A 14160-nucleotide genomic window follows, 5' to 3' on the forward strand; every position below is an offset into this window, starting at 1 on the left:
AAAATAACAGCCACAGGATATACTGCTGTGGGAGCTTTTGAAATGTAATGGGAGGTTGTCAACCATCCGCAGCATGTATCCCATTATTACCAAGGAAACAATCCTGTATGTAACCCATGTGAATGTGCTGATGTTGACTTGGCCTTGGTTAATGTTCATAATTGCGTATGAGGCTAATGTAAAATGACAAAAAGGTATAATTTTCCTGGCTTATTAGTCGGCCAGTGGCTTCAGCTAGAACCTATACTACACTGACTAAACAATGAATATATAGCTACTATATCTGCACGTTGTCATATTTATTGATAGCTGACCAACCCTATAATCACATTGGACAATCAACAATAACAACCACACTGGCCACAACTGCGACACCTAGGTGGGTGGGATTGTAAAGACGGGATTGCATGACTCATAAAAAACAACATTAAAACTGTCAAAAGTGTGCATGTTACAAGAGCACTGCGGGCACTTTGTCATTTATCTACTTGGTATTTTTCTTTGATTGGATCTGAGACCGTATTATTAGACCGTCTGTAGTGAGGAAACTGAGCTATCAGCTGCTGTGATGGCGAGCTGAATCATATTGCAGAAGGGGGCTGGTAAACAGATCTGACATGCTCAAACATGTAATGATGAGACTGTCCTCGCAGGAAGACTTGTAGCACTGTGCATGCCTTTAATAACTCCTGTTTACATTCTTGGCATGGGACTTCTCGCCGTTGTGTGTCTCATCTGGTGTCATTTGTTCCATGACATCCATATGTGACCCAAAATCCTTAAAATAAGGAATGCTGGGGTTGTGGCAGTGAAGTTGTTAAAGATTTGATTTGGTTGTAGCGGCACAATGTAGTGTTTTCATCCAAAAAACTGTTTAGGGATCACTAGTGATATTTCCAGTCTTTCCTAAAGTATTGAAGTTTTTTTGAAGATACACAGAACTCGAATATAAGTTGTGATAGGTGCTATGAGCCATTTAGCCCCATATACTGGGGGATATCTTCATTCATATTTTTTAGATTAAATCAAACATGTCCTGTGCTTGCCGCATATTTGATATCAAATCCGTACAAGCTACGCTTTATCCTCTGTCCCGCTTGTGATATTTGTGGACACACAGCGTCAAACAACACTGAGTTTGCTTTGTGCAGATGACATTTTCCTGCTGGTGTCATTAGGTCATGTGATCTCCACATCTCCAATTCTGACACCTCGGTTTTGACCTAGAATACACCTAGATTTTTCTCTTTTTTTCATACGTATGAGGAGCGAGAACAGACTTTGTGTAGGTGTGGAAAAGAAATCAAAACCCATTAGGATGCCGATCAGATCGGTCAGAAATTATTTCACCTGACTTTGACAGTTTATCCACATTCTCCATATCAATTTTCATTTTCCATCTGAAAACATAAATCCCTCTGAGGCCCTCTGAGGAAAAATCACTTGTCTGTTTCTCAGCTCTTATTACAGTCGGTGCTGTTTTGTTCCAGTCTTACCTTAGCTGACCACATTCTTGATCATGATTTATGTGGCTCTTCTCATCTAACTGACTGCACAGACACAGAAATTAGATAAAATGGATTAACAGCTATAGAATAACAAGCAAATTATTACTAGGCAGTGCACAAATCTGCACACCACTAATATACACATAATTAAACTGCATGAATTACAGCTGATTTTGTCTGGAACATGTTGAGGTAAAAATGGAAACAGATGTAACACAGAGAGCCTTTAAAACTCCTAAAATAAAACACAAAAGCCTGAAAAATGCAGGCTAAAATCCAAAACACAAACTCACATTAACGAAGTATCAGTACAGCATATCATGATCCCACCCAGTCATCAGTGCTTATACCAAGCTCACCTTTATTATCCATATTAACCGGAAAAACTGATCATTTGCTGACTCACACTGACCATTTACCAGTTAGGAGTCTCAGCTGCATAATGCAAGCTAGACCAGATTGAAACAGACGCAAACCTGCTTCATTTAGTTGCTTATTTTGTTTTAAGCTCCACCTAAAAACTTTGGCTGATGACCAAAAGAACAAGACTTCAAATATAAGCTGCCAAAGAGGGAGTCTGTGCAGGTGGTCAGTCATTCTCTGAGATATAGTTGGAAGTTCAGTTCTATGGCTGTGTGATTGCTTTTCCCAGTTAAAAGAAACCAGCTGAGACGGTCCAGGTACATGGTAGGAATTTGGCGCTCTCCAAGGTGCTGCTCAGGCAGCTGTCGCTTGCAAAGTTACTGTCTGAGGGATTCACTCTTACTGGTGCCAGTTGTAAAGGTTACTCGCCAGAATGGAGCTCTGAGAGAATGTTTGAACTATTTAATCGCTAAGTTTGTGTCATTATATGTGCTGTTTCTCTTTGGTTGCAGAGACTCGAGTGGCTGTTTCTTTGGTTGCCTTCACCTAATAATGTTTTCATTTTAAGTACTGACAGTTTCACAGCTCTGAGTATTTTTCTTCTATTAAATTCTGTTTACTGCTCTCAGTACTGCTAGTGTGACAGCATGCCAAAGTCATATTTTCGCCACCTTGGTGCCTTCCGTGTTTACTATTTTGACAAGTAATGTCTGTAGGTTTGCCAAGATAATAAAACTCAGATTTTAGTGCATCTTCAATCTGCCTGTCTTTTAACTGCACTATGTCTTATTTATATATCTTTTTTTTTACATCTTTATTCAGAGCAGTGCTCAGAATGATCAGCTGGAACAAGACCCCAATATACACAGAGCACATCGGAGGGACTATAGTACATCACTGCCTTGTCTGGGAATGTCTGGGATCCCCAGAAAAAAAGAATATATAAAATAAGAAATGGTGCGAGTTGCAGGAGAAAAAGCACCTTTCAGTGCAGGGTTTTTACATTCTAGTTAGGAAACCTGACAGCTATCTTAGCTAAGAATTTCCCATGAAATTAATTTTTCATTGTATTGAAAAAATTTCATTTGGATCAAACCATCCCTTGGGTTTCAAAGTCGGATACAGTAATTAAAAATGACACGTTCAGGTCAAAAAGTCTCAGTATAAAAGAAAGAGTGGAAAAATTCATGAAAAGAACAGTAGGATGGCTGAGAGGCTGACCACTGTTTGCAAGCACATCAGGTACAAGACATGCTGCAATCATCTGACACACTTGGAGTATACAGTACAGCTTGGTGAAATGTGTTGTCTCAAACTGTAGCTCTCTATTTGAAATGTTTAGATCCTGGAACCAACAGGGATTTTAATGTGACCTCCGAGGGAAACACAACTAAACATCCAATTATGATTAAAAATTAATATTTCTTTTAGGAAGATAATGCAATATGATTACATGAAAGGGGAATACAGACAAAGAAAACATGTACCAATCACTAAACCAAGATTTGGATATTTGATCTAAAATCTTCCAGTGCCATGTTGCCCCCTGCAACAATGTCCCCATAAAGTACTTTGAAAATGTAGTAACCCATACCAATAGAATCCTTTTGCACAGTGATGGCAGCCATGTTAATCCACTGTTGATCTACCCAGGGATCAAGCTGTTCCAAAATCAATAAAGCTGCGAAAGCTTGCCTTCTGGTCTTCATCACATCCTTTACATCCCCGAATTAAACAGCTTGATGCAGCACCACTGCTATTTTGCTTTTGTGTCCGATGAATGAGGTGGAAATATGTCAGCATGTGGATTTTTACCAATAAATTATGGGTTAGTTCCAAATATAGACATATAAAATCAAAGTGGAACAGAGCACATTTTAGAATTCAGGGAAAAAAACTCTTATAGGCTGTGTGACACATTTTCATTTCTTTTTTTAAACATTTAAATCTGTGATTGGTCTTTCCAAATATTCCTGTAAGGGTTTGGAGATTTATTATGAAGCAATATGTTCTGTATGCTGCAAGTAGTGATTAAAAATGGTGACGTCTTTATCATATCACATATTATAGCATCTACCTCCCCCTCTTATGCGTCTATTTATTTATTTATTTGCGCCACATCTCCGGGGGAGGTGCCCGACCTGCAGCCCCCCTCCTTGCTGGAATGGATGAGGCTGCTTGGATTCCACTCCATATTTTGTCTCCCGCTTCGCCCCTGCCGGTGCATCGGATCTGAAACACGGAGCGCTTCCCCTTCCACTCAGCATTCCCATTCCAACACGGCCACCGTGGGTTTCGTGTGCTGAGCGAAGTTGAGTCAACACACACCGGCGAGCCGCTCTGCCTGGTGGATTCATGTGGCACCTCCATACGCGCAGCAGCCCTCTTCTGTGCGCCGCCGGGGGGACTTTCTACTGCTCTCGGCTGCGATATAAACCCCATTCGGCTTGACATTAATAGTTGACTTGCAACCATTAAACCAGCAGTCATTAAGTACCTGCGGATCTGCTGCAGGGGGAGTTTTTTTTCTTCTTTCTTTTCCTTTTTTTCCCCTCTGTTTGGTGCCAGCAAGCGGGGATACTGCAGAGATACAATAAGGATCTTTACAGAAGTGAACAATGCTCAGACTAGAGACCATCCTTTGCACTTTTTCCGTGCTGTCTGTGGCGGCCAGAGCAGATTTTAAGGCTCGGAATTGCAGCGAGGTGAGGGAGGCTTGCGTCGGGAAAGGCTTCAGCTTCACACAAGTTCCTCATCTGGAGATCCCAGGTAAGCTTTGGACTGAGTATCAGCAGGATCACGACCTGCCAAATACTTAGCATTAAAAACATGATCAGGGGGATGTGCGCTCACCTGTGTGGTACAAATGCATCTGTATTAAAGATCTTAGTGGAGAAGTTAAAAATCCCAAATCCGTCCTTCTTGCAACTCATTTATAATGCAAAGCCATTCACATTACTGTAGGTTTTTAATGCTGCAGAGGGACGCCAGCCTGCAGCTGCACATGACACCCATCAAATGAATCGGTTATGGCACCTCAACCACCTGTCACTCATGAAGTTGCACTTACTTGAAGTTAACCTCATGCAATTTTGAACGGAATTAACAGTGATCAGTAACTGGAGCAGCCTCCTGCATCCCCACAGTCTGCACCACTAAGGCCTGCTGGAACACAAATTTCCAAAGCCTGAGCACAGTATCAGTTTAAAACTCTGATTTTAAATATATATTCATGCTGTGGTGATAACATCCCATCAGCCGGCATCAATGCTGAACGTGAACAGTGTCTCCAGACAGCTGTGGTGGGATCTGCTGTGTGTGTGTCCAGTAGAGGTCTCCCACTGTGTTAACCAAGCAGAGATAATGAGTGGTCAGCTCTGCAGATTAGCTCCTGTCCTGCGAAAATTAGGTGATAAGATAAAGTGTAGCTGCTGGCTCCTTGCAATGCTTCAGTTCAGCAGCAGCAGCAGCAGCAGCAGTCTATAACCAAGAGCCACACATGTTTTCAGTCACAGCCCTAGTGAGCAATTATCTTAAACACCTCACAGAGTAAGGTAAGACCAAGAACACCTCCACATGCATACAAACTACTGATTTAATTAGGTTTAGTTGAACTCAACTGCAGGATTTTATCAAAAAAATACATTTTTCTGTATGTAGATGTGGATACATGTGCATTTAATATCACGTTTTAACATCGAATCACATGTTAAAGTGTTTCTTTTGTATAAATAATTATCTTAAACATCTCACAGAATAAGGTAAGACCAAGTGTCCCTCCACATGCATACAAACTACTGATTTAATTAGCTTTAGCTGAACTCGACCACAGGATTTGGTTATTTAAAATGCAATTTTCTGGATGTGGATCAAGATACATGTTCATTTAATATCATATTTTAGCAACAAATCACATAATTCAATATAGGAGGTGTTTTTTTTGTTTTGTTTTTTAAAAACAGATTGCCCTCTGTTGAGTTGTCTCCAGGTTTCCCTTGTTCAGAGCCAATGATTCCTTCTATAAAGCAGTAAATCTGGCACGTGTTAAAGGCAGCATATTTGATAACAGACACACCTGTTCAGAGACGGGTTGAATAACTAACTGATGAAATCCATTTGGATCCATGTCTCTGACATCACAACTAATCTCCCAAATGAGTGAAAAATTCAATCTCTCTCATCTCTGAACGATGTCACCCTGAATAAATGTCTTTTGATCTGGTCTTTGGATGAGTCATAACCTTACATGTCCTCTGGAGAGACGAGGCATTATCAACAGCTCAGCAAATTCACACAGTGATGGACATGCCCTTCAGGCTCACGACTTATTGCCTCTCACTCATGCAAACAACATTTAAACCAAGGCAAAAATCTTGAGTAAAGGGAAAGAGGGGAATTCCTTTCATTTTAAAAGCTATTTGAATATATAAATACATAGTGTATCTGCAGAATATTGTTTCAAGTCTCAGAAGTAGAGATACAGATCTTTCATTTTTCATCATTAGGACTCTAAATATTCATGTCATTTTTGAATTTTTGCATTACTTCTTTGCACTATTTCCACTAAATTCCTTGAAAATAGAGCAGTTGATTCAGTTTCATGGTTGATTTTTGGAGCGGTGCGTTCACTTATACAGACATGTGGCATGTAAGGACACAAATGAAGCAGAATTACTCTATACTCAATGGGACATGGCATACTCGCTTATGATTTTGGGAATTGACTGCCACACTACCAAAAACATGAACCTTGCACACACAGATTAGTGTCAACTCCATGTTCATTATATTCATGTAGTGTGCTTCTAATATGTTCAGGAGCTGTTCAAGGGGAGGACACAGGAGGATCCAAGTGGCAGATGGAGAGCGTCTTAAGTGACGACAAGACTTTGGAGTTAATATTGCAGTACTCGTAGATTAGTCGATCCTTGTGGGACTCGGTGTTGAGTAGCTCCAAAAGCTTCCCGTATAGCTTAGTGTTTCTGTCAGCCTTACAGCTGCCATCATACTCTATTAACTCAGCAACAATGTGGGAAGAACTGCCAACCTTCATGTTAATGGTCCACCTGTACAAATGCTGCTTTCATGGCTTCAACATACTATGAATTCTTGTTCAGTGTCTTGTCATTGTCTGATAGAGAGAGTGTTGAACATCAAATTGTAGTGACAGATAGATGTGTGGTCCTGCTGCGTTTGATGTAAGATGCTATTAGAGACTATGTAAGACATCAGATTAGTCAGAAAACACTTCATTTCCCATATCAGGCGGCGTATGTGCCACATTTTTGGACTTGAGTTTAAAGTTAATCATGTTGGACTGCTGCTAAATTGTTAATCACATTTATAATAATGATTGTTAATGAACTCACATTTGTTTTATATTCTTCTGATTTTACTTTTATTCACAGAACTTGTTGCTTTTGACTTCATGATCATACTGTGAGATATGTGGCTGCAGTATGAGTAACTCATCATGCCATTGTACATTATCAGAGTATTGTGCTCAGCTCTCAATAAATGCTCAGCCACATCTACAAAATGTTGTTTTTTTATATATATGTGTAAATAAAAATGAAAAGCTTAGTATCCCAGATTTCTGCTGTTGTGTTTGTTGAAACAGAGGAATCAGGTCAGGTGGAATGACAGCATTGGAGTCTGTGTTATTGACAGAAATGTTGTTATGATCCAAAGCCTAAAGGCTCAGGTGGAACAGTAATTCCAAAAGTCTTAGGCAAGGCTTCTGCCTGCTGACTGGACCAGGCTGGGAGCTGTCAGCAGCTGCATTGTGAAGGCATTTTTAAACCGCAGGAGGATGAACTTGTGGATTGCTCCAATAGTCCCTTGAGTGTGTCCTCATCTAAAAATCTCCCTCTCCACTGTAGACTTTACTTATGCGGCTAGAAACAAATTCATTACATTTTTGCCTCTTAAATCCTCTTCTTCATTGCTGTTGTTAAGCATCAGAGCTGCACTCAGTCTTGCCCCTGCTGTCTCAGTTTCCACTCTGGATTACCCAACGTCTGAGACAAGATATGGAAAGTGAGTCATGCAGCAGACTTCTGGATTCAATGGAACTTCTTAGCATGTCATATTCTATTCTATCACTTGACGTCCAGCTCTGTTTACTGCCAGTCAGAAGATGGAGGTGGGACACAAATAACCGTGCTGATATTTTATGTGATCTTTGGCTGCCTGCACAATGAGGCAAATGATCTCTGCTGAAGCGTGTAATGTGCACAGGTTCTCCACTGTCATGTAATGGGATGGAGAGGATTAAAAAGGGCAGAATGGGAGTGCCTGCAGCAGGAATGGCCAAGTGACTTTGTTAGCCCCTGCAGCGTACTTCACCACTGCTGTGATGTATTGTGAGATTATTGTGACCTTCCTGTCAGTCACACGTGTGGAAATAGATCCGGGAGCAACGTCCCGAGAGGGATCAAAGCTTTTCGGTAGGCTTTACAGCGTGTTTACCGCCTACATTTCACTCTGCGAACGTGAATATATTTGTGATAAAATTGCAGATAATTGGACTTCTGAGATTGAGTTATATATTTTGTGTTTCTGTATGGTAGTGCCAATATTTGAGCCTGCATCCTGCTATCTAATGTAATGTGAACGTGCCCTACTGAGCGGTAGAGGGGGGCACTATCAGGGGGAAAAAAATCCAAACAATCATCAGTTTTCTCGCGGCGGAGGGGATTTCTCAAACGCCGTCTGCATCCTGGTGTCATCAATCATGCTTACGAATGCCAAAATGGCCTCATGATGGGCTCTCTCGGCGGGTGTTCCCTCTGAGAGCTGCAGGAAACATCGTGTCCTCTAAGTGTTTTAGGCTTGCAGCATTGGGAGCAGAACAACAGCGCACTCAAAGCACATCAAAGAAAAAATTTAAAGGGATTTTTTTTGATGATTTTTAAAAATTTTGTGCATAGATAAGGTACACCTGTACAATTTAATGCTATATGACACAATAGTCATGAATTAAAGGTCCTGAGGTGGAGTAACACGTATGAATTTTTGAGTGTTAAACTCTAAATAATTGATTACTAAGATTTTTTCCCCCTGACTTTAACTTCAGATTTTGTAGTCATGAATATTTAATGTTACTGAGGGGCTATATATATTGATTTTCAGGGGCTTAGAATTCTTTCATTGTGGAGCAGATGTGTAGTTTGTGTTAACCTCCTGACAGAAGCGTGTCATCCTGAAGCCGGACTACATTATACTGATACTCCTTTGAGTTGGTTTTCTCAGTTTTTTGTCTACATACTGTCTTTGATTTACTGTTACCACATGCTATTTACAGAATTCAGTAGTCAGTTGTTTATAGGCCACAGATTTGTTTAAATTCACTTTTGAAACGGAGCACTCGAATCACCTTCATAAAATGCTTAAAGGGGTTTATTTTGTCCAATCAACAGTCCAAAAATTATTGTATTCTGCTAGTCTAGAAATGATAATGGATGCAACAAATACTGCATTCTCAGATTTTGATGCATTTTGATGTGTTTGTGTTTCTTCAGGAAAAAGGGGAACTCATGCCTTCAGGGTTACTTATTTTTTTTAACACCAAAAGTACTCTCTGGATAATATTTCTAAACCCTAATCCTGTTTGTGACCCAAACTTTGTTTATTTTGTTTGTGGCCTCCAGCAGGGTTTACGTCCAACTTTTTGTTGCTCATAACCCTAGTTGCTGAAATTTTAATACAGCCTACATATTTTAAAAAACAGAAAGGGATTGTGGTTGGCAGTTATTAACGAAGCTGTTTGTTTTGCCTATTTCAAGTGCATATGTGAATACTATCAGTTGTTTTCAGTTAAAATCTCTCTAGTTTTCACACTGCATGGCAACAAAGCTTGTTTCTTCAGTAGGAAAAAGTGTAATTTTCTGAATTCATACATAGCTAAGAATGTAAACAATCCCACATGAAAAAGGCACTGGGTTATTGAAGCTTGGTCAAACACTGAAAGCCTGACATGCCTTGTTTATATCGCTGACACACAGCTGTTGTCATATAGGTTACTAAAGGAAAGATGCTGCACACACAGTCAGGAAGAATTAATGTTTGTCAAATCCATTTGAGATAAACCTTCTGTGAAAACAGGGACTGGATTGAAGGGAGTCTCCTGAGATGGCATGGCCTTGGCTGCTTAATGGTTTAACAATCATTTGAAAATGTGAAAGAATGTTGTCAAAAAAGAGATGGAATAGATGTCTTTTAGATCTATTAGTTCCTGTCAACAACTGTCCAATTAAATTCTAACCTGGAGCCACTAAAAAAAGAGCTTTTTCATTCCTCATTTAAAAAGCTGGCATAAACACATTTCCGGCAGTTACTGATCTTTTTTTTTTTTTTTTTTTGACCAGTGTAGCCTACACATTCTTCCTGCTTGATGCTGTACAAAAATAGAAGTCTTTCAGTAGGTTACAATTTATTCTAATCTCTTTCAACCAAACTCCACTGATACAGTCGACATCATTCTTCCAAGCTCAAAATGGACTTATTCATGTCCTAAAATTGAAGTTGAAGGTAGTTGAAGGGTGTTTGCTTGGATAAAATGTGAGACTTACCGTCGCATTTTTCTCTCTATCAAATCCCAAATTATAAAATGTTCTCAAAGTTACATTGTTCTGCAAGCCTAGCCTCAGACGACTTATTTCTCAGACATTTTTGGCACACATTGTTTGCTTGATATCTGACTACCTTGTCGGATTCCGTTTATTTATTTATTTGTGGGAACTCTTCACACAGTTTCACTATCTTTTTTTTCTGGCCGTCTGCAGTTCATCATTTTCCCAAAAAAATAAAACTCTTCAGGATCAGTGCTTGTTTTTTTCCCATTGTCTTTAGGATCAGATTTGTGTCTTTGGGCTGTGACGTATAGCTGGTACTTTTACCCGACACCTCATCTGCCTGTCAAAACCTAGCCATCATGAAACAAAGCCCCCTCAAATGCCATGTTGCTGTCGTTGGATCTATCTTTAGCCACACTTCTGCCACTCCTGTCTTGTTGACAACGTCTGACTAGACATGATGTGCAACTGGAGAGGATGTTTGCCTTTACACTGCTCCTGAGGATGGCTCGGTGTGGCGTGTTGCAGCAAGTTGCTGTGGGGAGCTGTGTATTGTGCAGCTGAGCTGTGTCCGCTGACTCCAGGGCACTTGCGCTGTAACAAGCTATAGCAGCCACTGTCCGTATACCAAACCGCAAATGCTGAGTGAAAGGTAATGATCAGTGCAAGTCTCAGGGCCTTCCAGGTCTCTAAACAGCCACCAGCTGCTACCTGTACTACAGTCATCTGCCATGCTCCACTTAGCAAACTGATGCAGCCGAGAGTGGCTTGACTGCTCACTTCTCATTCTCAGGGGCTTCAGGACGTGCTTCCCACATGGATCGAATAGCTACACTGGACTTCTCATGCCTCCAGTCGGCTTTCTGTTACGTACTCCTCAATAAATATCAAAGCCAGGCATAGTGCTACATTTGCTGATCATGCTGTGCTTGTCATTCCTAAATGTGCTGCACATGGTGTTAGGGAAATCCATGCATTAATCTTAACTGTAATGATATTGGTGCACCTTCCAGAAGGGTACAATGCACATAAATATTCCATTGCTATTACCCCCAAGGTCAAACATATTGTACTTTTTGGTTGTATATTTATCTTCTTGGCAAAGATGTATACAAGGGCGAATCTGGTCTTTTGCTTGTTTTATATGTATGAGATTGCTTGCGTATTGCAGTTTCTGAGAGCCAAATGTGATATGCTCACTTTGTTTGTCTCATTTGCTGCATACAATGTTGTCCAAGCAGTCCAAAATTGACAAGTTTGCTATCATATATGACAAAGAAAATTAGCAGTTCTTCAGTTCTGATAAGTTGGAGGCATAAAGTATTTGACGTTTTTGCTTTTATTAATGACTGAAACTGACAGAAAGAACTCCTGGCTAGTAGTTAATAGTTAAATTATTCATCAAAAAGTGTTTGGTTCAAGTGAAATGCAATAACTTTTAGCTTGTGTGGGCATTTCCTCTGTATAAGATTACCCAGATTTTTCATTTGAATCCAAAGGAGAGGGAGCTTCAGACACAGTTTTATGTTCAAATGTCACATTATAGCCAGGGATTGGTAAGAGTGTGCTGGAAAACAAAATATATTGTCTAGAAAACCTATTTCTCCAACAACAGTTTCTTCAAAGCCCCCTAAAAATGTTCCTTCTGCAGCAAAAGAGGGCAGTTATGCATTTATATTTTCTTCCTTCAAAGGGATTTTTTATAGTGCATTTAAAAATATTTCAATATGAAACACTATACCGTTGAGTCAACACTTGGCTGTTTTATCATGCACACTGCCTTGCATATGGCATGTTGCAGTGGAATATCTTGACGTATTCAAAAAAAAATACTGACACATTTGCTAGGAGTATGAAACTGTTCCAACATCTTTATTCCCGTCCTTTTTCCCTTCACGCTGACTCTCCTGAGGATGAAGAATACCATCATACCATTGTACTGTGCTGCTTTTATTGTAGACTGTTTTATGTCAGTGAGAATTCATTTCCTCTTGAACCTGTCCTCATTCACCCAAGGACATATACCCTTCTGTATCAGCATCCCCCTGTTATTTAAAACGCGAACATGCCTTTCATTATGACTTCTGACATGACCCAAAATGTGATAGGAATACTGTCATTCAATTTTGATTGATGCAAGTTCTAACTTGAGCGAGAAACTTGGCTATTCTGTACACAAATATGCTCCAGAGACTTTATTAAAAGTGTAAAGGAAAGACTATGTGGAATACACAGATTTTTAGATCCACGCTGGTGTTCATATGCATTGAATGCTATTCTTTTTTCCCGTAGTTCCCTAAGAACATGATGTGGGTTACATGTGGGTTTCTAGTCGAATTCTGATTATCCATCAGTTAGAGGGCATGTCTCAGTGAGCTGCAGAGAATGGGAGGGGATGAAGCAGAAACAGTGAAAGCATATTACATTCAAATTACCAGCATGTATGCCTGTGATGTCTGAAAGCACAGAACATGAGCTAACATTTGCTGACATCCAGTTAATGTCCTGTGTTTTCAGACATCAGAACCACTTAATGTATATAGATAATGTAATAAGCATTTTGTTTCTGCTTCACTGTTAGAACAGTGATCTACAGAAAGCTTTAAAATCCAACCTATTGATTTGTTTTTAATAAGGAGATGAACCTAGTGAGCTAACTTACTCTGTTTAGGGTCAGCTCTAATGAGCCCCTCGCGGTGTATCATTTCCTTGTGTGATGCTCATTCATTAATTCTTCTTTTCATGCATTCGTTCACTCACTCATAGGTAACCCGTTGATGCAAACCTCTTGAGGAATTGCAGTAGTTAGGGCCATTAATTTGCCTGCAGTCAGACAAAAGCTAGCAGAAATCTCTTGGCTCAGATTTGCTACCACATCCTTATCCGGGAAAAAAACATGCATTGGGAACTGTTTGGACCCATCACCTTGAAGCTCTAAAAGAGTTGTACGGATGCCGTTTTTATAACAACAGAAATGAGCAACGGTGTGTTTTTGAGTTTGAATCTAGTGCAATATTCTGTGTGCAGCTCTGAAGGCAGATGCAGTTGCCCATCTAGAAGATTAGCTCTGGACAGGCTTGGATGGCTTTTTGCTTGGGTTCAGCTCACCTAAACAAATGTCAGCTGAGCCATTTCAGGTCACACTAAGAGGATCAAAAAATGTTTTAATTCCACTTGTCTCTGTGTAGATTTACCTTTTTTCCAACAAATATGCTGAATTAAGGTGAATAATGCCAAGCAGTCAGGATGATTGATGACAAGGAAAGTTATATTTGCTTGCACAAGAGCAAATATGTGATCAAAAAGCATTTGGTGGCTAGTAAGAGAGGATGACAGATAAAACTTTAAAGGGAACAGTGGGTCTTATTCTATGTTTCTGTTGAACATTGGACATAGTCTTCAAAATATACAAGAAGAATAAAAAGAAACACGATCAGTTCATTATTAAAAACACCACTTTTATCAAATTGGCTACAAAAATCAGAGTCCTGCTTCTTTTTGTCCATGTTTCTCACATGTAGCCCATGTTGATTTTGATTTCTCATCGCTTCTTTGCCTCAAATTCGTGAAATTCCGACTGCTTTTGTTGGTAAATTAATGTGACAAGGAAGAAGAAACAGCGCTGACACAAGGAATGTTGATCTCATTAGGACCGAGTGTGACTTCAAGTGCGAATCCATAAAAAGTCTGTCAGGGGGAACCATGGGACTCAG

The 14160-nt window shown here is 39.9% G+C and overlaps 1 protein-coding gene across 2 annotated transcripts in view; it reads left to right on the forward strand.

Annotated features, from left to right (window-relative positions):
* Positions 1-4100: 4100 nt before the first annotated feature.
* The window catches only part of LOC111569954 (glypican-6-like), an 84361-nt gene continuing 74301 nt past the window's right edge, over positions 4101-14160 (forward strand). Inside the window, exon 1 of one of the 2 annotated variants that reach the window (XM_035949122.2) lies at positions 4101-4640. In XM_035949122.2, the coding sequence (XP_035805015.1) occupies positions 4490-4640 (151 nt within the window). In that variant the 5' untranslated portion in view covers positions 4101-4489. The remainder of the gene's footprint in view (positions 4641-14160) is intronic. The other variant, XM_023272427.3, reaches the window with a different exon arrangement.

This window comes from Amphiprion ocellaris, chromosome 11 (genome assembly GCF_022539595.1).
Source record: "Amphiprion ocellaris isolate individual 3 ecotype Okinawa chromosome 11, ASM2253959v1, whole genome shotgun sequence".
Classification (NCBI taxonomy): Eukaryota; Metazoa; Chordata; class Actinopteri; family Pomacentridae; genus Amphiprion; species Amphiprion ocellaris.